The sequence below is a fragment of the Oncorhynchus keta genome, chromosome 18, assembly GCF_023373465.1.
Source record: "Oncorhynchus keta strain PuntledgeMale-10-30-2019 chromosome 18, Oket_V2, whole genome shotgun sequence".
Lineage (NCBI taxonomy): Eukaryota > Metazoa > Chordata > Actinopteri > Salmoniformes > Salmonidae > Oncorhynchus > Oncorhynchus keta.
The window spans coordinates 32903579-32926512 of NC_068438.1; the positions used below are offsets into that span (position 1 = coordinate 32903579).

Here is a 22934-nt window from a genome sequence, read left to right on the forward strand (position 1 = left end):
AGGATCACGCCAAGGTTCTTAGCGCTCTGGGAGGAGGACACAATGGAGTTGTCAACTGTGATGGCGAGATCATGGAGCGGGCAGTCCTTCCCGGGAGGAAGAGCAGCTCCGTCTTGCCGAGGTTCAGCTTGAGGTGGTGATCCGTCATCCACACTGATATGTCTGCCAGACATGCAGAGATGCGATTCGCCACCTGGTCATCAGAAGGGGGAAAGGAGAAGATTAATTGTGTGTCGTCTGCATAGCAATGATAGGAGAGACCATGTGAGGTTATGACAGAGCCAAGTGACTTGGTGTATAGCGAGAATAGGAGAGGGCCTAGAACAGAGCCCTGGGGGCACCAGTGGTGAGAGCGCGTGGTGAGGAGACAGATTCTCACCACGCCACCTGGTAGGAGCGACCTGTCAGGTAGGACGCAATCCAAGCGTGGGCCGCGCCGGAGATGCCCAACTCGGAGAGGGTGGAGAGGAGGATCTGATGGTTCACAGTATCGAAGGCAGCCGATAGGTCTAGAAGGATGAGAGCAGAGGAGAGAGAGTTAGCTTTAGCAGTGCGGAGCGCCTCCGTGATGCAGAGAAGAGCAGTCTCAGTTGAATGACTAGTCTTGAAACCTGACTGATTTGGATCAAGAAGGTCATTCTGAGAGAGATAGCGGTAGAGCTGGCCAAGGACGGCATGTTCAAGAGTTTTGGAGAGAAAGAAAGAAGGGATACTGGTCTGTAGTTGTTGACATCGGAGGGATCGAGTGTAGGTTTTTTCAGAAGGGGTGCAACTCTCGCTCTCTTGAGGACGGAAGGGACGTAGCCAGCGGTCAGGGATGAGTGAGGTGAGGTAAGGGAGAAGGTCTCCGGAAATGGTCTGGAGAAGAGAGGAGGGGATAGGGTCAAGCGGGCAGGTTGTTGGGCGGCCGGCCGTCACAAGATGCGAGATTTCATCTGGAGAGAGAGGGGAGAAAGAGGTCAGAGCACAGGGTAGGGCAGTGTGAGCAGAACCATCGGATGTCGTCGACCTTCTTTTCAAAATGGTTGACGAAGTCATCTGCAGAGAGGGAGACACAACCATTCAGTGTGATTTGTCTACTTGTCAATCTTAATTAAAGTACTTTACTGTCACTGTTCTAGGTTGCTGGGAGCATGGATGAAACCCCTGTATTGGAAGCAGTGGTAGAAACCCCTGTAATGGCAGCAGTGGTGGAGGCTACAGCCCCAGAAGCTCCAGTAGTGGAAGAGTCCATTGTCATGGAAGAGGTAGAACCTGTTGCAGCTGCAGTCGTGGAGTTTATCCCAGCAGTAGAAGAATCTATCCCAGTGACAGTAGTGGAACCAACTATGGCTGCAGTGGAAGAATCCATTGAGTTGGCAGAGGAGGAACCCATTATTGTTGAAGTGGAAGCTCCCAAGCCAAAGGAGGCAACATCAGTGGAAGATATCATCACTAAGATAGAGGCTCTTGTCACCATAGAAAATGACACAGAAGCACCCCTCTTGGTGCCAGAGGTAGCACAGTCCACCCCAGAGGAAGAGTTCAGAGCAACACCAGAGGAGGCCGTTGAGGAAGGACCTGCAACAATGAAGGCCATAGCAACAGATACACCTGTTACAGAGTTGATCACAGAACCCATTGTAACAGAAGCACCAGTTGCCGAGGAAGCGCCAGTGCCTATAGCAACAGAACCAGAACCTGTTACCATAGAAGCAGTGGTGGAAGCTGAAGCACCCATTGCCGCAGCAGTACTAGAAGCCATAGCAACAGAACCCATGGTTACAGAACAAGCACCTGTTACCATTGAAGTGGCAGTGGCAGCAGAAGCACCCATTACTGAGGCAGTAGCAGAAGCCATAGCAGCATCTGAAAAAGCCCCAGTCATTGTAGAAGAGAATGAACCTGCCCCAGCACCACTCATAGACCTAGCCCCAGCCAGAGACCTAGCCTCAGCCATAGACCTAGCCCCAGCCAGAGACCTAGCCTCAGCCATAGACCTAGCCCCAGCCAGAGACCTAGCCTCAGCCATAGACCTAGCCCCAGCCAGAGACCTAGCCTCAGCCATAGACCTAGCCCCAGCCAGAGACCTAGCCCCAGCTCCACTCATAGACCTAGCCCCAGCACCACTCATAGACCTAGCCCCAGCCATAGACCTAGCCCCAGCTCCACTCATAGAACTAGCCCCGGTCATAGATCCAGCTACAACCCCAACTGTAGAGGACAAGGCTGCAGCAGCCCCAGCGGTAGAGCCCCTACCAGCACTCACCCAGGTGGTTCCACCAGGCGCAGAGCTAGCCCCTGCAGCCCCTCTAGCTGCCCTCTTAGAGGGTAACGGTGTGGAGGAGGCAGCCCCTCTAGCTGCCCTCTTCGAGGTTAAAGGTGTGGAGGAGGCAGCCCCTCTAGCTGCCCTCTTAGAGGGTAAAGGTATGGAGGAGGCAGCCCCTCTAGCTGCCCTCTTAGAGGGTAAAGGTATGGAGGAGGCAGCCCCTCTAGCTGCCCTCTTAGAGGGTAAAGGTATGGAGGAGGCAGCCCCTCTAGCTGCCCTCTTAGAGGGTAAAGGTATGGAGGAGGCAGCCCCTCTCGCTGCCCTCTTAGAGGGTAAAGGTATGGAGGAGGCAGCCCCTCCAGCTGCCCTCTTAGAGGGTAAAGGTGTGGAGGAGGCAGCCCCTGTAGCTGCCCTCTTAGAGGGTAAAGGTGTGGAGGAGGCAGCACCTGTAGCTGCCCTCTTAGAGGGTAAAGGTGTGGAGGAGGCAGCCCCTGTAACTGCCCTCTTAGAGGGTAAAGGTGTGGAGGAGGCAGCCCCTGTAGCTGCCCTCTTAGAGGGTAAAGGTGTGGAGGAGGCAGCCCCTCTAGCTGCCCTCTTAGAGGGTAAAGGTGTGGAGGAGGCAGCCCCTCTAGCTGCCCTCTTAGAGGGTAAAGGTGTGGAGGAGGCAGCCCCTGTAGCTGCCCTCTTAGAGGGTAAAGGTGTGGAGGAGGCAGCCCCTGTAGCTGCCCTCTTAGAGGGTAAAGGTGTGGAGGAGGCAGCCCCTCTAGCTGCCCTCTTAGAGGGTAAAGGTGTGGAGGAGGCAGCCCCTCTAGCTGCCCTCTTAGAGGGTAAAGGTGTGGAGGAGGCAGCCCCTCTAGCTGCCCTCTTAGAGGGTAAAGGTGTGGAGGAGGCAGCCCCTCTAGCTGCCCTCTTAGAGGGTAAAGGTGTGGAGGAGGCAGCCCCTGTAGCTGCCCTCTTAGAGGGTAAAGGTGTGGAGGAGGCAGCACCTTTAGCTGCCCTCTTAGAGGGTAAAGGTGTGGAGGAGGCAGCACCTGTAGGAGTAGCAACAGCATCCATGGACCTGCTGGACCTGAATGATGAGGTAAACCTAACCAGTCTATACATCCTGTCATGACGTACACAGTAGTTAGAATGCTAATCTATATTGGAAATCACGTTTTTATTTTTATTGAACAATGATGTACTCTATATAACTTTTACGGACAACAAAGTACCAGCAAGGTAGTTCAAATCAAATCATCAAATCAAATCAAAAGTTCACCCTCGCCTACAGTTTTCCTCTGACTCCTCACTCATATACATGACTTGTTCCTGCAGGGCCTTGACGACCTGGACATGTTTGATCTGGACGATGACATCGACACCACAGACATCAATCTGGACGATGACTTCTTAGACGACTGAAACTCTTGGAGAAATGCCCTTAAAGTGACCAAAGAGTACAGTGTTGTTCATACTCCTAGTGAATGGGAGTGTGTGTGTGGGGGACCAGGTGTTTTTACCTTTACAGTGAAACTGGTGAAAGGTGGGGTGGATGAGTTCATGTCTTTCCATCTTCACACATTAACTGTGAAAAACCGTGGGAGGGTGTTTGTAGAAGGCTTTGGGTGATAATGAGGTGGACTGGGTTCATTCATTAGGAATAAACACAGTAAATGTTTTGAAACGGGATACAAATTTGCCTTCTTATTGAACAGGTCAAATGTACTGTGTCAAATTGATTTCTGGTTTCGCACATGCTGAACACAACCCCGGGTTGTATTCATTAGTCGTATTTCATTGCAAAATGTTTTGCAATGGAAATGGTTTACTCCAAATACAAAACGTTTTGTTCATAGAGTAAACTTTTTCCATTGCAAACATTTAGCAATGGCATCCAACTAGTGAATACACCATGGTTTTGAAATCCTTTGTACAGTACTTCAACTCTCACATTGACCTACAGTATAGAATGATAGTGTGAACCAGAGTGGTCATGGGTTTGACATGTTTACCTTATCCTCACACATAGGAAGATGGGTTTACTACTGTACCTCTTACCGCTAGCTAAACAGGCTTTGATCTTTCATTGATTAGTTAGGTCATGAGCTTGTCTTCAGTATACCTCTACATGTCTTGGCAAGCATGCTGCTCTGCCATGGTCTAGTATCTTATGCATCTGCTGTTTTTAATAAAGAGCTACTTCATTGTTACAGATGTGAACCCAAGTGCCTTATGTATGACTGGTCTGGAATTAAATGTTATCAACTCAATAAAGATGACAAGTGTTTGTCTGAATCAGGCCATATTTTTATTTTACCTTTATTTAACTAGGCAAGTCAGTTAAGAACAAATTCTTATTTTCAATGACGGCCTACGAACAATGGGTTAACTGCCTGTTCAGGGGCAGAACGACAGATTTGAACTTACAACCTTCCGGTTACTAGTCCAACGCTCTAACCACTAGGCTACCCTGCATGCAATAAACGTATGTATATAAACATTTTTATTTTGTATGTACATGATAATTAAACAGCTTACAGTCAGTTCCAATGTTGAGATACAGTATGATTAAGGTTATGGACAAATTAAAGTTGAAATGCAGAAGTGAATATCTGCACTGCGTCGACAGAAGTAAAGCTTGGTGCATCCCAATTATGTGCACATTTTGATGCCATCCATTGGCAATGGACACTTGGCTTGCAAGTGGTTCAAGATGAGCTCCATAGTTCAAGGACTAAGTTATTCTCTTTGTTTAGCGTAATTGTCCAGTTGATTAAAGATTGGGGTCATGGATAGGCAGGCCATTGGGGAGAATGTCACTGCTCCGTAGGTTTATTGTTGTGGGTATGAGATGTATGGGACGGTTAGATGGAGCTATGCTGTGATGTGACAGAGCTCTCCAATGGTAAGGTGTGGTGATGCATGACGGTCAGACGGATCTCTGCGGAAGTCTGCTCGTAGGCCTGCAGGGCCAGCTCTACGTATCCTGTCCTCTGGGACTCCCGCTTAGCGTAGATCTGGTGGGGAACAGACACAAGAGGTTAAACAAAGGGTTTACTGTGTATTACGGCTACCAATATGGTGACTAGTGCAACCTATAAATCAGGTTCTGAGATACACTAGTGTCAGCTGATTAGGCTTCACCTTGAGCAGGTCCAGTCCAGAGGCCTGTTGGCTGGAGGCCTCCTGGGCTGTCTCACTGTGTGGGTGGACCTTGTTGAACAGACCCACCAGACTCACTGCATCCTGCCATCTAAAACAATACAACCGGTGTTACTCTGGGCTAACAATGTAACAGTTATGGTGTTATTAAATCGTTACTTGTCCCAATGCCTACAAAACACTTATAACATATGGGGTGTCATGTAGAAGAAAAACAAGCCTCTAACACAGTGTTCCCAACAAAGGGTACTTGTGGTCTATCCACAGGGGGTACCTGGAGATTCATGAGACCATAGGCTTACTGGTAAAATTCACAAGGGGGTACTTCGGGGGTCTCCGGGCAGAGCTATATTCAGTGGGTGCTACAGTAACCAAAAAAGTTTGGGAGCCACTGGTCTATCACACACAGACTCACAGGTCTTTCTGCAGCATGTCTATGATGAGTCCATCCACCCTCCTGTGTCTGGTGGAGCGCAGCAGATCATACCTCCCCATCTTCTCAAGATCCTCAAGGTGGCTGCATGCACCTGGACAGCAGAGCACAGCCAATAGGGAGAGGGTTTTACGAACTGCTAATGGGTAATAATAACTGAAGCATACATCTGGACAGCCTGTTGAGGAGTGTAGAGGCAGTGGTATTTTACCCTGATGTATTCTGAGGAGTCAGGTTCAAACTGGACCTGGCACAGATCCAACACATCCTCATGACGATCCTGGTGGGGTTCCACCTTCAGGTTCTCCTCGAAGACGGGGTGCTGTTAGCCTGCGGCCCTTTTTAGGGAAGTAGACCTGCAGGATCCTGTCTCTCTCTTCCCACGATGCCTTCTTCAGTGTCCCGGTGGGTTCCCGGATCACTATGAACTGCTCCTGGAAACACCAGGAGGTGACCATGGAAGAGAGAACAAAACATGACAAAAGAGCACTAATTGTTTGAGGCATTGTAAATGATAACCAATATTTATGTTGATGGACACAAACCATTGTAACCATGTAATCAACCATGTAATCTGCCAAATTAAATGTTCAGAATGTTGCAGCAGATGTTGTAGAGCCATTCCCTACTCCGCATGATAGACAAACTATCTGCCCTACCATGTGTATGTGTGTGTGTCTATACCTCCTTCAACTGTGCATCTGTTATAAGTTTGTACTTGGGGGGCTTCAGCTCCTGTTTGATGGGTCTGAACACATTCTCCAGGTTCAAGCCTGTGATTCTGGTTAGGATGTCCTGCACCTCTGCATCCAGAAACTGGGGCTTCACATGGGCATCTGGAGAACCTAGAAACAAATGAATGACTTCAGAGCTAGATGAAGCTAGCTCTGGTCTCAGATCTGCAGGTACGACCTGCATCGGAGCTAGTCACACTGCACAGATTGAGACAGGACGTGATCTCACTGATGCCGCGAAACAGGAATAATGGCGCCAAGCACAAACCAAGGATGGTATGTACAAGCCTTCTGAATACAAGCTTTCTAGATACTTTTCAATCGTCAACTACTGGAATGATTGCTACATCGTTGTTACATGTTCTCCAGAGAATCTTAAAGTGGACTCGGTACTCAAAGAATAGAAGGGATGGAGTAGCTGCAGCGACAGGTCTTTCGAGCCTTGCTCCAATGATCATGCCTGAGGTAATTCTGGCACAGTGGGATTATGATTTTGGGAAAAAGTACATCCCAGCATTTTTTGGGAGTTACGAAAGTAGCTATATTGAAGCCAGCCACTAAACAAAGAACACATTGAAAGTGGCGTTGTGTGCGCGAGTGTTGCAAAATAAATGTAGGAATCTATGTTATTAATTTATTGTGCGCGCCAACGAGCATCTGCGTTGCCAAGGGCTAAAATAGAACTCCTTTCTATTTCTGACGCAGATCGCACTGCAAGTCCTAACTCTCCCATCTCCTCATTGGTTTATAGAAGCAGGTACCCACGTGCCATCTCCTCATTGGTTATACCCACGTGGGTGATTGAAAGACAAACTGTGTTGCTGGTCGTTGCAGTAATACTATGAAAGTTTAGATGCCAACACCATATAAGTTCAAAGATGTAAAAAGCCTGGAAGGAGGAGAGATGACTAGAAAAGATTCGGTTGACCGTTTGTGTGGATTAATTGTCGGAGTAGAGGACCTTGTGTATTTCAGGTAAAATAACAACTCAATGTTTATATCCCAGGACAAATTAGCTAGCAACAGCAAGCTAGCTAAATAGGACAAATCAGCTAGCAAGTGCAAGCTAACTAGCTAAATTGCCATCAATGTTTTATTTTTTTATTTTACCTTTATTTAACCAGGCAAGTCAGTTAAGAACACATTCTTATTTTCAATGACGGCCTGGGAATAGTGGGTTAACTGCCTGTTCAGGGGCAGAACGACAGATTTGTACCATGTCAGCTCGGGGGTTTGGACTCGCAACCTTCCGGTTACTAGTCCAACGCTCTAATCACTAGGCTACGCTGCCGCCCGTAATGCTTTTTGACCTGTTCCCAAATTAATGTAATAGGTTCAGAGTTTGTTTTGATATTTTAACCTGCATGTCGTCATTGTGTTTGGTGTAGGGGGACAAAATAAATATATGCACGAAAGCACGTGCGCAGCCGGTTTGGGTTCCGTGTCATTGTCGTCGCGATGGACCCGAGCTAGCTAGTAACTTAAAGGAAATGTTAATGTTGTTTTTGTGCAGCAGAGCGATTTTCTATCGATTCCCAGCGTCATTTCATGTTTTCATGTGCGGGGCGCAACTTTCACTGGGGATGGTGAGCCCCCCAAACTTTAAGATAGTGAGGTAGCTAGCTAAAAATACAATCTTCAGCAATTATTTTTGCATCAATCACACAAGACCTGAATCAAACGATTGAAGACCAATATTCTGACATTTTTTCAGCGCAATGTGAGTTTTTATTTTAATCAGTATAGCAATGTACTTGATCTGTCAGTTTCCCAAGCTAATTCCCTACTTTTCACTCTGACACGGTATAAACAGCTCTACAGGCTTCACTGCCATGGTGCACAAACAGAACACAACATTATGCTCATCATGTCTTAGCAGGATCAGATGGTGACAGGTGTCAAAGCAGGGTCAGACAGCCAAGGAAGACCAGTCTACGGAGCTCAGGTATATATTATAACAATCAGTGAATTGGTACAAAGTTCAATCTTGAGTTGATGGGTAAGCTACAGTCTGGGATCTAGGAATAATGGTCAGTTCAATTATTGAACCATTAATTACAGTGGGGCAAAAAAGTATTTCGTCAGCCACCAATTGTGCAAGTTCTCCCACTTAAAAGATGAGGCCTGTAATTTTCATCATAGGTACACTTCAACTATGACAGACAAAATGAGAAAGAAAAAATCCAGAAAATCACATTGTAGGACTTTTAATGACTTTATTTGCAAATTATGGTGGAAAATAAGTATTTGGTCACAGACAAACAAGCAAGATTTCAGGCTCGCACACCTGTAACTTCTTTAAGAGGCTCCTCTGTCCTCCACTCATTACCTGTATTAATGGCACCGGTTTGAACTTGTTATCAGTATAAAATAAACCTGTCCACAACCTCAAACAGTCCCACTCCAAACTCCACTATGGCCAAGACCAAAGAGCTGTCAAAGGACACCAGAAACAAAATTGTAGACCTGCACCAGGCTGGGAAGACTGAATCTGCAATAGGTAAGCAGCTTGGTTTGAAGAAATCAACTGTGGGAGCAATTATTAGGAAATGGAAGACATACAAGACCACTGATAATCTCCCTCGATCTGGGGCTCCACGCAAGATCTCACCCCGTGGGGTCAAAATGATCACAAGAAAGGTGAGCAAAAATCCCAGAAACACATGGGGGGACCAAGTGGATGACCAGCAGAGAGCTGGGACCAAAGTAACAAAGCCTACCATCAGTAACGCACTACGCCGCCAGGGACTCAAATCCCGCAGTGCCAGACGTGTCCCCCTGCTTAAGCCAGTAGATGTCCAGGCCCATCTGAAGTTTGCTAGAGAGCATTTGGATGATCCAGAAGAAGATTGGGAGAATGTCATATGGTCAGATGAAACCAAAATATAACTTTTTGGAAAAAACTCAACTCGTCGTGTTTGAAGGACAAAGAACGCTGAGTTGCATCCATAGAACACCATACCTACTGTGAAGCATGGGGGGGAAACATCATGCTTTGGGGCTGTTTTTCTGCAAAGGGGCCAGGAGGACTGATCCGTGTAAAGGAAAGAATGAATGGGGCCATGTATTGTGAGATTTTGAGTGAAAACCTCCTTCCATCAGCAAGGGCATTGAAGATGAAACGTGGCTGGGTCTTTCAGCATGACAATGATCCCAAACACACCGGGCAATGAAGGAGTGGCTTCGTAAGAAGCATTTCAAGGCCCTGGAGTGGCCTAGCCAGTCTCCAGATCTCAAACCTATAGAAAATCTTTGGAGGTAGTTGAAAGTCCGTGTTGCCCAGCAACAGCCCCAAAACATCACTGCTCTAGAGGAGACCTGCATGGAGGAATGGGTCAAAATACCAGCAACAGTGTGTGAAAACCTTGAAGACTTACAGAAAACGTTTGACCTCTGTCATTGCCAACAAAGGGTATATAACAAAGTATTTAGATAAACTTTTGTTATTGACCAAATACTTATTTTCCACCATAATTTGCAAATAAATTTATTAAAAATCCTACAATGTGATTTTCTGGATTTTTTTCTTCTCATTTTGTCTGTCATAGTTGAAGTGTACCTATGATGGAAATGACAGACCTCTCATATTTTTAAAATGGGAGAACTTGCACAATTGGTGGCTGACTAAATACTTTTTTGCCACACATTACTTTGTTTGAAAAAAAATATAGAATAATTCATATACCCTACCATCTAACACTATACTCTTTTTTTATCAATAAACACCATCATATGTAAATCTATTTAGTCCTACCTCATGCCAACAGCTTGAAAGGATGGGACAACACCACTTAACAAACCATGTAACTGACTTCATGTTACTCACAGCCAAATACCTCTGCAGCTGCCACCACAACACCCATTTTCTGCGACTTACATTCCATCCCTGCAGTACAGTTGATAACTAGGGATGCACAATATCGGTAAGAGGCCGATATTAGCTAAAAATGCCAATATCGGCCCATACCCATATAGCCTAGGTAGATGACATATTGACGCCTAAAAGATATAGTGCTACACGTGCAACACAGCATTCCTTGCCTAGCCCACAATGTCTGCTGTGTGGATCGAGCAATCAACAAGTCCAGCAGTCATTTGAAAGAGTCAGAACATTTCAGCGAGACAACTCTGCCAAATCCATTAACTTCTTATGGCTGCAGGGGCAGTATTGAGTAGATTGGATGAAAAGGTGCCCATTGTAAATGGCCAGCTCCTCAGTCTCAGTTGCTAACATAAGCATATTATTATTAGTATTGGATAGAAAACACTTTTAAAGTTTCCAAAACAGTCAAAATATTGTCTGTGAGTATAACAGAACTGATATTACAGGCGAAACCCTGAGGAATATCAAACCAGGAAGTGGCTTCTATTTTGAAAACTCCATGTTCCATAGCCTCCCTTTGCTCCATTTAAAGGGATATCAACCAGATTCCTTTTCCTATCGCTTCCTCAAGGTGTCAGTCTTCAGACATAGTTTCAGGCTTTCATTTTGAAAAATTAGCCAGAACGATAACATCGCTTCAAGTGTTCGCATGAGTTTTGCTCGCACAACAGAGTTTGGACAGACATTGCCGTTCCCTCTCCTGCTGAACAAGACCGTTGCGGTTGATATATTATCGATTATATATTTTAAAAACAACCTGAGGATTGATTATAAAAAACGTTTGACATGTTTCTGTGGACATTACGGAAACTATTTGGAATTCGTCTGCGTTGTCGTGACCGCTCTTTCCTGTGGATTTCTGAACATAACGCACCAAACAAACTGAGGTATTTTGGATAAAAAAATAAATCTTTATGGAACAAAAGGAACATTTATTGTGTAACTGGGAGTCTCATGAGTGAAAACATCCGAAGATCAAAGGTAAACAATTAATTTGATTGCTTTTCTGATTTGTGACCGAACTACTTGATGCTAAGTGTACTTAATGTTTTGTCGAGCGATCGATAAACTTACAAACGCTTGGATTGCATTCACTGTAAAGCATAATTTCAAAATCTGACACGACAGGTGGATTAACAAAAGGCTGCTGTGTTTTCCTATATCGCACTTGTGATTTCATGAATATAAATATTTTTTGGAATATTTATTGAATGTAGCGCTATGCTATTCAGCGATTGTTGATGACAATTATCCCATTAACGGGATTGCAGCCATAACAAGTTAATGCCAAGATAATGGTATTCATTGCCCTTGACAATCAACAATTCTCTGTCGTGGATGTTGGCTTTCGCCGACTGGTCGAGCACCGGTACACACTACCAAGTAGGCGTTCTTTTTCAGATGTTGCCCTAACAGAGTTACACAGTATTGTTGAAACACACATCCACACGCTATTAGCTTCACGACTGACATTGGGACCAGCGATGTCAGCCCCATGAGCATGGGCCGACTGGGATTTGGTACTGAGAAAAGCCGTATTGCATGCTCAATAATGTTCTGGTTCTCATACCGCTGCTGCCATTTCCATGGCATTTGAAAACATGAACATACTCCTAGCTCCATTTGAACAACTGACTGGAGAAGTAAGCTCATCAACTGCGTCTGCAGCAGAGGTGATACCCCTCTGTCATGGCTTTGAAATGGCTGCTCAAAATAACTACCGACACAGACAGTGGGGTTAAAACTTGCATAAGTACTTTAAAAGAGGGTGTGAGCAAGCGATTCGGTGGCATTCTCTGTGAGCCTCTCTACTGTGTCGCCGCCATGCCCGATGCTAGGTACAAGGACCGCTACTTCGAGGCAAACAAGAAACAGGGTTTACTTGAAATGTACAAACAGCTGGACAAGATGGAAACGAACACAGTGGCAGTGCGCACCGTGGAAGAGAGGCCACGGACAGACAGAGCTGAAACATCACTGCTTGAATTCCTGGTTGAGAATGAAACTAATGAACAACGAAACAGCACAGTTAGTAAGAGTTGTTTCACTGGTAATGGAGACTGTCATGTCTTTGGCATCATTAAAACTGAAGACCTATTTATCAAATAACTTTGTAATTATTATTACACAAATTAAAATGATTAATCATGGAACTGTAATTAACTAGGAAGTCGGGGCACAAAGGAACATTTTCAGATTATATTGTTAGAATTTTCCTAATATAACGTTCAGATATTTTAATATCTGATCAATTAGTCTTTGAATTCATTATTATTTACCTCACGTCAGTCTCATTCCAAACGTCGTAAATTGTTGGTTATCTGCACGAACCCAGTCTTCACTATGAGTCATCCATACATCAATCGTCTTAAAATCATTTATTTACAAACTAAGTAATTCACAGAAATGCATCACACAAACAAAATACATTTTTATAAAGGAATGATAGGGGGATGTGCCCTAGTGGGCTAAACCGGTATGGCGGCTTGTTAGACTGATAATTATAACAATTGAAATGCTAATCCTTTGCACATGAACGCTCACTTATTTGGGAACAATTGCAATCAATATATATATTTATGCTCAGTGTGTCGTCTTGATCGCTGTTGAAAGTTTTTTTCTGTTGGAGAGTCTGTCCTCCCTCTCGCTCTCTGTCGTGGTTAGAATCGATAGTTCAGAGTTACATTCATTCATGTCTTTATAGAATAGATGTTTCGGTGGTTGTCGGTCTTCGCGTTCAATGATACCGAATTCCTAGCTGCAGACTAGTAATTAATATCAAAGACTTGTTCTTATTCTGTCGGTATCGATAGTCTAAGAGTTTAACCACGTGGTATGGTTAAAAGATTCAGCCATCTACTCAAACCTTAGCTTATACTCAGGTTTATGGTCTCCTCTCAAACCTTGGCCCTCTCGTTATCGAGGTAAGCAGGTCTCAACCTTAGTTCTCTCGTAATTGAGAGAAACATGGTCTGCTGAGAAATTCAAAGTGGGGGTTTTATTCGGGAGTTGCAGAAAAGGGCCTGTCCCAGGATGCCCGACCCTAACTGGGCTCATGGGTGGTCCTCTGATTTAGTTCAATTCAAAAGGGAATTGGAGTTTCCTTCATTAAACAGTCCAAAATCACATTAAACAATTTCACAAACATTATCATCCTCAAACATTCATCTTATACAACAATTAGATTTAAGCCTCATATCTGAGGCTATTGTATAAACAGTGTTCTGGTAATGTGGCCGTAGCTGGTTTCTTCACCGATCTTTTATACCTTCTCCAGAACATAATAATAATAATAATAATAATAATAATAATAATAATAATAATATGCCATTTAGCAGACGCTTTTATCCAAAGCGACTTACAGTCATGTGTGTTGGTACTTCCGGGTTGGAGCGAGCGGTCGCATTCGCACTTCGCTCTGCAGGTTGTATAACTTTTTCATTACATTTCATTATAGTACAACGGTTGATTTGTCTAATCTTAGCAATTCTTCTTAGCTAGCTACATAGCCGTCCTTGTATCAGAGATAATTGCATAATTATCGTATTTCGTCGCCCTAACGTAGCCTTCACTGCTATTCGCCCAGGAGCTAGCAAACGCTAGCTAACGCACACAGATTAGCATCACTGTAGTGCTATTCACTCAACTGAACGACTTGATTAGTTTAGTGTTAGCTAGCTACATAGCTGTCTTTGTTTCCAAGATAATTGTGTAGTTTAGTGTGTGTAGTCTTGGAGTGATTATCTTAATTCACTGAGGTTCGCTAGCCAGCTATTTGTCGTCCTTAACGTAGGAGACTCTACTAGCTAGCCAACAGCTAACAGCTAACAGCTAGCCAACGTCACCACACACACGTCTACTGATTCGAATTCAACAACCCGGTCAGGTAGTATCACATTTTCATTTCATTTCATTACAGTACAACGGTTTGATTTGTTTGATCGTAGCTAGCTACATAGCTAGCTACATAGCCGTCTTTGTTTCAAAGATAATTGTGCAGTCTAGAGCGATTTCCTAGGTTAGCTAGCCAGCTATTGTCGTTCTTTTAACGCAACGTAACGTAAACAACACTGCTAGCTAGCCAGCTAGCCCCCGAATAGTAGCACTGTAGAAACTATTACACTCAACGGAACGACTTGATTAGTGTAGTGTCAACAACGCAGCTACTGCCAGCTAGCCTACTTCAGCAGTACTGTATCATTTTAATCATTTTAGTCAATAAGATTCTTGCTACGTAAGCTTAACTTTCTGAACATTCGAGACGTGTAGTCCACTTGTCATTCCAATCTCCTTGCATTAGCGTAGCCTTTTCTGTAGCCTGTCAACTATGTGTCTGTCTATCCCTGTTCTCTCCTCTCTGCACAGACCATACAAACGCTCCACACCGCGTGGCCGCGGCCACCCTAATCTGGTGGTCCCAGCGCGTACGACCCACGTGGAGTTCCAGGTCTCCGGTAGCCTCTGGAACTGCCGATCTGCGGCCAACAAGGCAGAGTTCATCTCAGCCTATGCCTCCCTCCAGTCCCTTGACTTCTTGGCACTGACGGAAACATGGATCACCACAGATAACACTGCTACTCCTACTGCTCTCTCCTCGTCCGCCCACGTGTTCTCGCACACCCCGAGAGCTTCTGGTCAGCGGGGTGGTGGCATCGGGATCCTCATCTCTCCCAAGTGGTCTTTCTCTCTTTCTCCCCTTACCCATCTGTCTATCACCTCCTTTGAATTCCATGCTGTCACAGTTACCAGCCCTTTCAAGCTTAACATCCTTATCATTTATCGCCCTCCAGGTTCCCTCGGAGAGTTCATCAATGAGCTTGATGCCTTGATAAGCTCCTTTCCTGAGGACGGCTCACCTCTCACAGTTCTGGGCGACTTTAACCTCCCCACGTCTACCTTTGACTCATTCCTCTCTGCCTCCTTCTTTCCACTCCTCTCCTCTTTTGACCTCACCCTCTCACCTTCCCCCCTACTCACAAGGCAGGCAATACGCTTGACCTCATCTTTACTAGATGCTGTTCTTCCACTAACCTCATTGCAACTCCCCTCCAAGTCTCCGACCACTACCTTGTATCCTTTTCCCTCTCGCTCTCATCCAACACTTCCCACACTGCCCCTACTCGGATGGTATCGCGCCGTCCCAACCTTCGCTCTCTCTCCCCCCGCTACTCTCTCTCCTCTTCCATCCTATCATCTCTTCCCTCTGCTCAAACTTTCTCCAACCTATCTCCTGATTCTGCCTCCTTAACCCTCCTCTCCTCCCTTTCTGCATCCTTTGACTCTCTATGTCCCCTATCCTCCAGGCCGGCTCGGTCCTCCCCTCCCGCTCCGTGGCTCGACGACTCATTGCGAGCTCACAGAACAGGGCTCCGGGCAGCTGAGCGGAAATGGAGGAAAACTCGCCTCCCTGCGGACCTGGCATCCTTTCACTCCCTCCTCTCTACATTTTCCTCCTCTGTCTCTGCTGCTAAAGCCACTTTCTACCATTCTAAATTCCAAGCATCTGCCTCTAACCCTAGGAAGCTCTTTGCCCCCCCCTCCTCCCTCTCTGCAGATGACTTCGTCAACCATTTTGAAAAGAAGGTCGACGACATCCGATCCTCGTTTGCTAAGTCAAACGACACCGCTGGTTCTGCTCACACTGCCCTACCCTATGCTCTGACCTCTTTCTCCCCTCTCTCTCCAGATGAAATCTCGCATCTTGTGACGGCCGGCCGCCCAACAACCTGCCCGCTTGACCCTATCCCCTCCTCTCTTCTCCAGACCATTTCCGGAGACCTTCTCCCTTACCTCACCTCGCTCATCAACTCATCCCTGACCGCTGGCTACGTCCCTCCCGTCTTCAAGAGAGCGAGAGTTGCACCCCTTCTGAAAAAACCTACACTCGATCCCTCCGATGTCAACAACTACAGTATCCCTTCTCTCTTTTCTCTCCAAAACTCTTGAGCGTGCCGTCCTTGGCCAGCTCTACCGCTATCTCTCTCAGAATGACCTTCTTGATCCAAATCAGTCAGGTTTCAAGACTAGTCATTCAACTGAGACTGCTCTTCTCTGTATCACGGAGGCGCTCCGCACTGCTAAAGCTAACTCTCTCTCCTCTGCTCTCATCCTTCTAGACCTATCGGCTGCCTTCGATACTGTGAACCATCAGATCCTCCTCTCCACCCTCTCCGAGTTGGGCATCTCCGGCGCGGCCCACGCTTGGATTGCGTCCTACCTGACAGGTCGCTCCTACCAGGTGGCGTGGCGAGAATCTGTCTCCTCACCACACGCTCTCACCACTGGTGTCCCCAGGGCTCTGTTCTAGGCCCTCTCTTATTCTCGCTATACACCAAGTCACTTGGCTCTGTCATAACCTCACATGGTCTCTCCTATCATTGCTATGCAGACGACACACAATTAATCTTCTCCTTTCCCCCTTCTGATGACCAGGTGGCGAATCACATCTCTGCATGTCTGGCAGACATATCAGTGTGGATGACGGATCACCACCTCAAGCTGAACCTCAGCAAGACGGAGCTCCTCTTCCTCCCGGGAAGGACTGCCCGTTCCATGATCTCGCCATCACGGTTGACAACTCCATTGTGTCCTCCTCCCAGAGCGCTAAGAACCTTGGCGTGATCCTGGACAACACCCTGTCGTTCTCAACTAACATCAAGGCGGTGTCCCGTTCCTGTAGGTTCATGCTCTACAACATCCGCAGAGTACGACCCTGCCTCACACAGGAAGCGGCGCAGGTCCTAATCCAGGCACTTGTCATCTCCCGTCTTGATTACTGCAACTCGCTGTTGGCTGGGCTCTCTGCCTGTGCCATTAAACCCCTACAACTCATCCAGAACGCCGCAGCCCGTCTGGTGTTCAACCTTCCCAAGTTCTCTCACGTCACCCCGCTCCTCCGCTCTCTCCACTGGCTTCCAGTTGAAGCTCGCATCCGCTACAAGACCATGGTGCTTGCCTACGGAGCTGTGAGGGGAACGGCACCTCAGTACCTCCAGGCTCTGATCAGGCCCTACACCCAAACAAGGGCACTGCGTTCATCCACCTCTGGCCTACTCGCCTCCCTACCACTGAGGAAGTACAGTTCCCGCTCAGCCCAGTCAAAACTGTTCGCTGCTCTGGCCCCCCAATGGTGGAACAAACTCCCTCACGACGCCAGGACAGCGGAGTCAATCACCACCTTCCGGAGACACCTGAAACCCCACCTCTTCAAGGAATACCTAGGATAGGGTAAGTAATCCTCCTCACCCCCCTAAAAGATTTAGATGCACTATTGTAAGTGGCTGTTCCACTGGATGTCATAAGGTGTATGCACCAATTTGTAAGTCGCTCTGGATAAGAGCGTCTGCTAAATGACTTAAATGTAAATGTAAAATGTGTGCATACATTCTACGTACAGGTGGTCCCGGGAATCGAACCCACTACCCTGGCGTTACAAGCGCCATGCTCTACCAACTGAGCTACAGAAGGACCATAAATGTTGACATAAATGTTGTTTGGACCTCAAGTTCGGTGAGGTGGAAGAAATTCCTTTGTTCTCTCTATGAAAACTCTCTCTCTATACTGTGGCCATGATGAGATCATCTCCTCCAGGTATTTACGACCTGAGGTCGCAGCAGCCTGAGTGTAGGAGAAAGAGAGGGGGATGGTGCTCGCTGTACCCAAAGATGGCAATGTCATGACAGGACATATGTAAATGCCTAGAAAATAACTTTTTGGTCAGTGTGTTTTTCAACTATTTAACTGTACTAGAATGCTTAAAAGGACTACAACCTTAAATATCATTATTGGGTTATTTGACAAGGAAAATATTGGATTTTGGTATCAGCCAAAAATATCGGTCTATCCCTATTGATAACCATTGCTAAAAATCTAATTTATTCCTGAGCATGACAACTTCTGCACTATTCTAACCCTGGAATCTTCAACCTGCCTCTCTCACATGGGACATTTCTGATCCCCAGCTCCATGGGCACCCCTACAATTAACACATACCATTACCATTTCCCCAATGCTACACATTCCTTTGTCTTATGCCCTTCTGCACACTTCTCACACCTAAGAACCTCCCCCCTACACACTGCTGCCACATGCCCATAAGCTTGACACCTGTAACAATGTAATGTATTCGGCACAAAAGCTCGAAAACGTATATATCCTAACATCATATCTGCAATAGTTTGACGCTCCAAACCACTTTCTCCTGTTATTGCCTTTGTTCAGTTATACTGCATTTATGATACATCAAAACTCAAAAGAACAGACGACTCATTTCGCCACCCTGTGCATCGCACCAAACAAAGAGAATCAAACCAGGGAATCTTCCCCTTCAGTTGGTCAACTTTTACCACTACCCCAGTAATCCCTCCTTTCAATAATTGGTTTTCACCCACCCTGAAACAACAAATGGATCAGCCAAAAACCAACGGCCCACTTTTTACAAAAAATTAAAGACTCATCTTTATCCTGGGTGCATGTCTCGGGCTCATCTTTATCCTGGGTGCATGTCTCGGGCTCATCTTTATCCTGGGTGCATGTCTCGGGCTCATCTTTATCCTGGGTGCATGTCTCGGGCTCATCTTTATCCTGGGTGCATGTCTCGGGCTCATCTTTATCCTGGGTGCATGTCTCGGGCTCATCTTTATCCTGGGTGCATGTCTCGGGCTCATCTTTATCCTGGGTGCATGTCTCGGGCTCATCTTTATCCTGGGTGCATGTCTCGGGCTCATCTTTATCCTGGGTGCATGTCTCGGGCTCATCATTAACCTCGGTGCATGTCTCGGGCTCATCTTTAACCTCGGTGCATGTCTCAGGCTCCGAGAACGTCACCACACCTACCACCGCCGATACTTCGCCCTCATTCACTTCCATTTCTCCTCCTTTTTTAACCGACTCAAGCGCACCCTCTTCCTCCCTCTTAGAGCTCCTCTGCCGCTCTTTTTCCCTCCATTCCTACTCTGTATTCCAAGTACACTTCTCCTTATGATAATACTGCACTTCTCCTGACATACATCTTGTTCATGCCTTCTCAAGGGATGCCATTTAACAGTCTGTCACAATCTCCGTACAATCAGCACAAACCCCTCAGGATGTAGCACTCAACAGTGCATCCCACTTATAAAGCAGCTGCTTCATCTCGAGTTTATATAAAAATAGCGACCACAACACTTTTCCATATCAAACAAGCGCACTCTTCCCATTTACATTTTTTGACCAATGGATTGGTTGAAAAAAAAAATAAACTACTCTTGGTCGACCAATAATTTGTTTATTTGTGTGTCAGGGACAGCCCCAGTAGAAATGCAGGAAATTAACTTTAGATGCCTAAAACAATTCTGAGGGAGGACCCCCAGACCCAACGCCAAAACTAAAGTTGCCCCCCTCTACATGTGCATCTGCTCTATTGCCGTTCAAGCGGGGAGAAATCTGGCCATTATGACGTAGCATTGTATTAAAGCCACTCACTACACTGGAAGTTAATAGGAATATGACTTTTAGATCGCAAAAACGTCTATCATATGTCACATTTCATAAATGGGCGATGTCATAGCGCAGGACGTTGTCTTCTCTCAAATGAGGCATTTTTTCATATTTTTCAATAATGCCTACCTTGAGAAATGTGTAATTTAACAGGAAGGACCACCACAACTCTCATACTTGTCTGCCTCTTCAGTCCAGGGTGCATTGCATAGTGCCGTTGTGAATGTCAGACTCCACTCTGCGAGGCACATCGATCTGCAGGTTGAACATGGCGAGATTGTATACTCCTAAATTGTATACTCCTAAATTGATAGTTTGCTATAAAATCTCCTAAACCAACTGCACTAACTACTTCACATGCTGATATTGACTTTGGTATTGTGTTTAATTTTATCTAGCTCCCTAACCAGTCCATGGAGAGAGCATTGCATTGTCGGTTTTGTAGTAAACTTCAGATGCAACAGATTTCCACGTTGCTACCAGCCTTAATGATAAAATGAAACATTTATTTACATAAAATATTGTTTTCACATAGTTATTTAACACTGTAACTTAAAGAAATGAGATATTTTAGGTGGACTTTTCCTTTAAATTATATCCATGGTAGCCAGATAATATGCATGTGACGCTGTCACGTTCAAAACAAATGGGAACTCAGACCTTGGAAATCTCCAACTTCAGAGTGTTCAAGACAACTGGGAAAAATATTTTAAATCTTCATCCAAGTCGGTAAATGTCGAGAACTCTGGGAACTTTCAAGAGCTCCGACTTGCTGAGTTGAATATCACTGATGTTTTTTTCCCAAGTTCCCAGTTGTCTTGAAACCACCAGTAGTTTATGCTTTACAAAAAGCTAATGGTGCCTTCAAGACTGAGAACTGGGGAAAAAAACAAGGTCAAATCACGATGTCAATGATCTCTCTTCAGGTCGGAGCTCTAGAAAGAGGCCGGAGTTTCCGAATTAGAAATCCATGACTTCGATTTTTCCAGTCGGAGCTCGTTTATTCCGAGTTCCAAGTTGTCATGAACGCACTGAAATCGGAGATGTCTGAGTTCCCAGTTTTGAACGCGTCATAAATTTGCGTTGTTGTCAACATGCGTTTAAATCGCTTCGAGATAACAACTAGCTACTAGTACCGTTAAAATACTAAAAAGTTAACGCTAGCATAGGCAGCTAACGTTAGACAACAATAGCTGCACATGCTACAAGGTCAGAGGTAGAACTCCAATTTGACGTTAAAATAAACGACTTACTGTTGTCAGACGGTGCACTGCACAGCATCCTTCAGCTACATCTGACAAGTACTCGTGTATTTTAATCGACATTTCTGACCCGAGAATAGCTTCTAAATAAGCAACGTATTGCAAAAAGCGCTGCCATGTTTGTAGTTACCTCATCGCGCACACTGACGTAACCTTTACATACGACGTAGGAATGGGGGAATCATGGGAGATGGTGTCTTTCGATTGTGTGAGTGTTTTATAAAGCATGTTCGCAAGATGGCGCTAATTGATCATTTGTTTTGTTTCCACTTGCAAATCGTTCATGGTTACAGTGGTGACATGTAGTCCTAGGTTGGAATTAGGAATTTAGTATTGTCCTCAAATTGTAAGTACCATACACATACATGTATTATGTTTGTCTTACCAATACAGACAGTCTTTTCTCATTACGAAAATAAATAAATACATTCAATTTAGATGCCATGGGTGTCAACATGTTGGAGTGCCATGCTCTTTGGGCACCCATGCTAAAAAAAAAACAGCAATTATCTTTCCTTCTCTCTGCATGGTAGAATTGTGTCTGATAAGAATTCAGCTATTCCTGTATTCAGTAATTTAGTTGTTTTTCTGCGCTGCTATGTGATGTCTGCCTATCCTTGAGGAAAAGCTTTGAGTCAGAGTACTAGACATTCCTACACCGTCGTTACAATGTGTTCCTGTATTGTCTGATAGATAGCTATGAAATCTGTCTGGGTGATAGGGAACACACACACTTTCTCATGCAGACATACAAAACACTTTCTCATGCAGACATACAAAACTAAATGTAGACATCTACAAAAACAGAGACACGTAACGTTGCACTTTAGCACAGATTTACTGTCAAACACCTTATGATTTGGTCTGTAAAAAACATCTCCAAGAATTTTTGAAACATTCTTAATAATAAAGGGTCGTGGGATAGATTCTAGGACAATATGACAACTAAGGAAGTCGCAAACATTTTGTTAGATAATTATTCATTCTGACCCATAAGTCAGCAACTGATTGGAAAGTTATATAATGGTAGGCAATTGAATTTTCATTGGGCACTATAGTGTATTCCACAATAAAAGGAGAGCGAAACCAAGGAGACTGTTTTTGGACTGTTGAATATCTATTAATTGAGAAAGAATAGGCTGGCTTTGGCAGACATTCTCTGGTCGTCCCAGGTAACATGTAGGAGTGAAGCCTTGATCACTGCTTAGATCTTCTAGAGATGGATTATGAAAGACCAGGTGGCTATCGCTCACAGTGAGCCCACGGCACACACACACACACACACACACACACTCACAAGCCACCAGCATATTATACAGTCACGTAACCAGAGAAACCTATCTGTACGTCATCATGAAAAACAGCATGTCACACATAAATCCTTCCCCCAGGGAAGTGCTAGACAAGAGATGGGGGATGTAAGATAAAGCAGGGTAAGGTGTGTATTTGTCAGTAACAATGTGATGTGTAGCACAGCAGAGTAAAGCAGGGAAGACAGTGGGGTAGCTGTAGCTAGCTGTATGTAACAATGTGAGAATTGAGCTGTAAGGGGCCAACAGCTCCAGATGTACACAGCTGTCGCGCTGCTGACAGCCCTAATCCTGCTACCCACAACTGAGTGCTCTAAGAGGGAGTGCTCTGAGAGGGATTTCTGATTGTCCTCTGTGTTGTCTTTATTTTTCAGTAAGATAGACAGATTTCTTCTCCCTACTCTCCCTCTATCTTTCTACATATCTGTTGACCCTCCTCCTCC

General features: G+C 45.4%; 2 protein-coding genes across 54 annotated transcripts in view; one reads left to right on the forward strand and one right to left on the reverse strand.

Moving 5' to 3' along the window:
- The window catches only part of LOC118376292 (coatomer subunit beta'-like), a 37455-nt gene extending 32925 nt beyond the window's left edge, over window positions 1-4530 (forward strand). The window contains exons 21-25 of one of the 50 annotated variants that reach the window (XM_052467930.1): window positions 1122-2721; window positions 2767-2811; window positions 2902-2946; window positions 3037-3329; window positions 3566-4530. In XM_052467930.1, coding sequence (XP_052323890.1) covers window positions 1122-2721; window positions 2767-2811; window positions 2902-2946; window positions 3037-3329; window positions 3566-3652 — 2070 coding nt within the window. In that variant the 3' untranslated portion in view covers window positions 3653-4530. Of the gene's footprint in view, window positions 1-1121; window positions 3330-3565 lie in introns of all 50 variants that reach the window. The other 49 variants (XM_052467937.1, XM_052467965.1, XM_052467924.1 and 46 more) reach the window with 49 other exon arrangements.
- A 12-nt stretch (window positions 4531-4542) lies between these two features.
- Window positions 4543-21318, reverse strand: LOC118376294 (28S ribosomal protein S22, mitochondrial-like). Of its 4 annotated transcripts, none has more exons than XR_008068221.1 (7): window positions 21173-21318; window positions 20049-20174; window positions 6544-6670; window positions 6037-6259; window positions 5808-5919; window positions 5375-5483; window positions 4680-5247 (listed from the first exon to the last, which is right to left on the reverse strand). XR_008068221.1 is itself a non-coding variant. In XM_052467968.1 (6 exons), exons 4-6 carry the CDS (start codon window positions 5885-5887, stop codon window positions 5095-5097), a joined length of 342 nt encoding a protein of 113 aa, XP_052323928.1. In that variant the 5' UTR covers window positions 5888-5919; window positions 6037-6670; window positions 20049-20174; window positions 21173-21318; the 3' UTR covers window positions 4543-5094. The 4 variants fall into 4 exon arrangements, 1 of the variants encoding a protein (XP_052323928.1); XR_008068220.1 differs by having other exon boundaries at window positions 6510-6670; XM_052467968.1 differs by having other exon boundaries at window positions 4543-5247; window positions 6037-6670.
- Between the last annotated feature and the right edge of the window lie 1616 nt (window positions 21319-22934).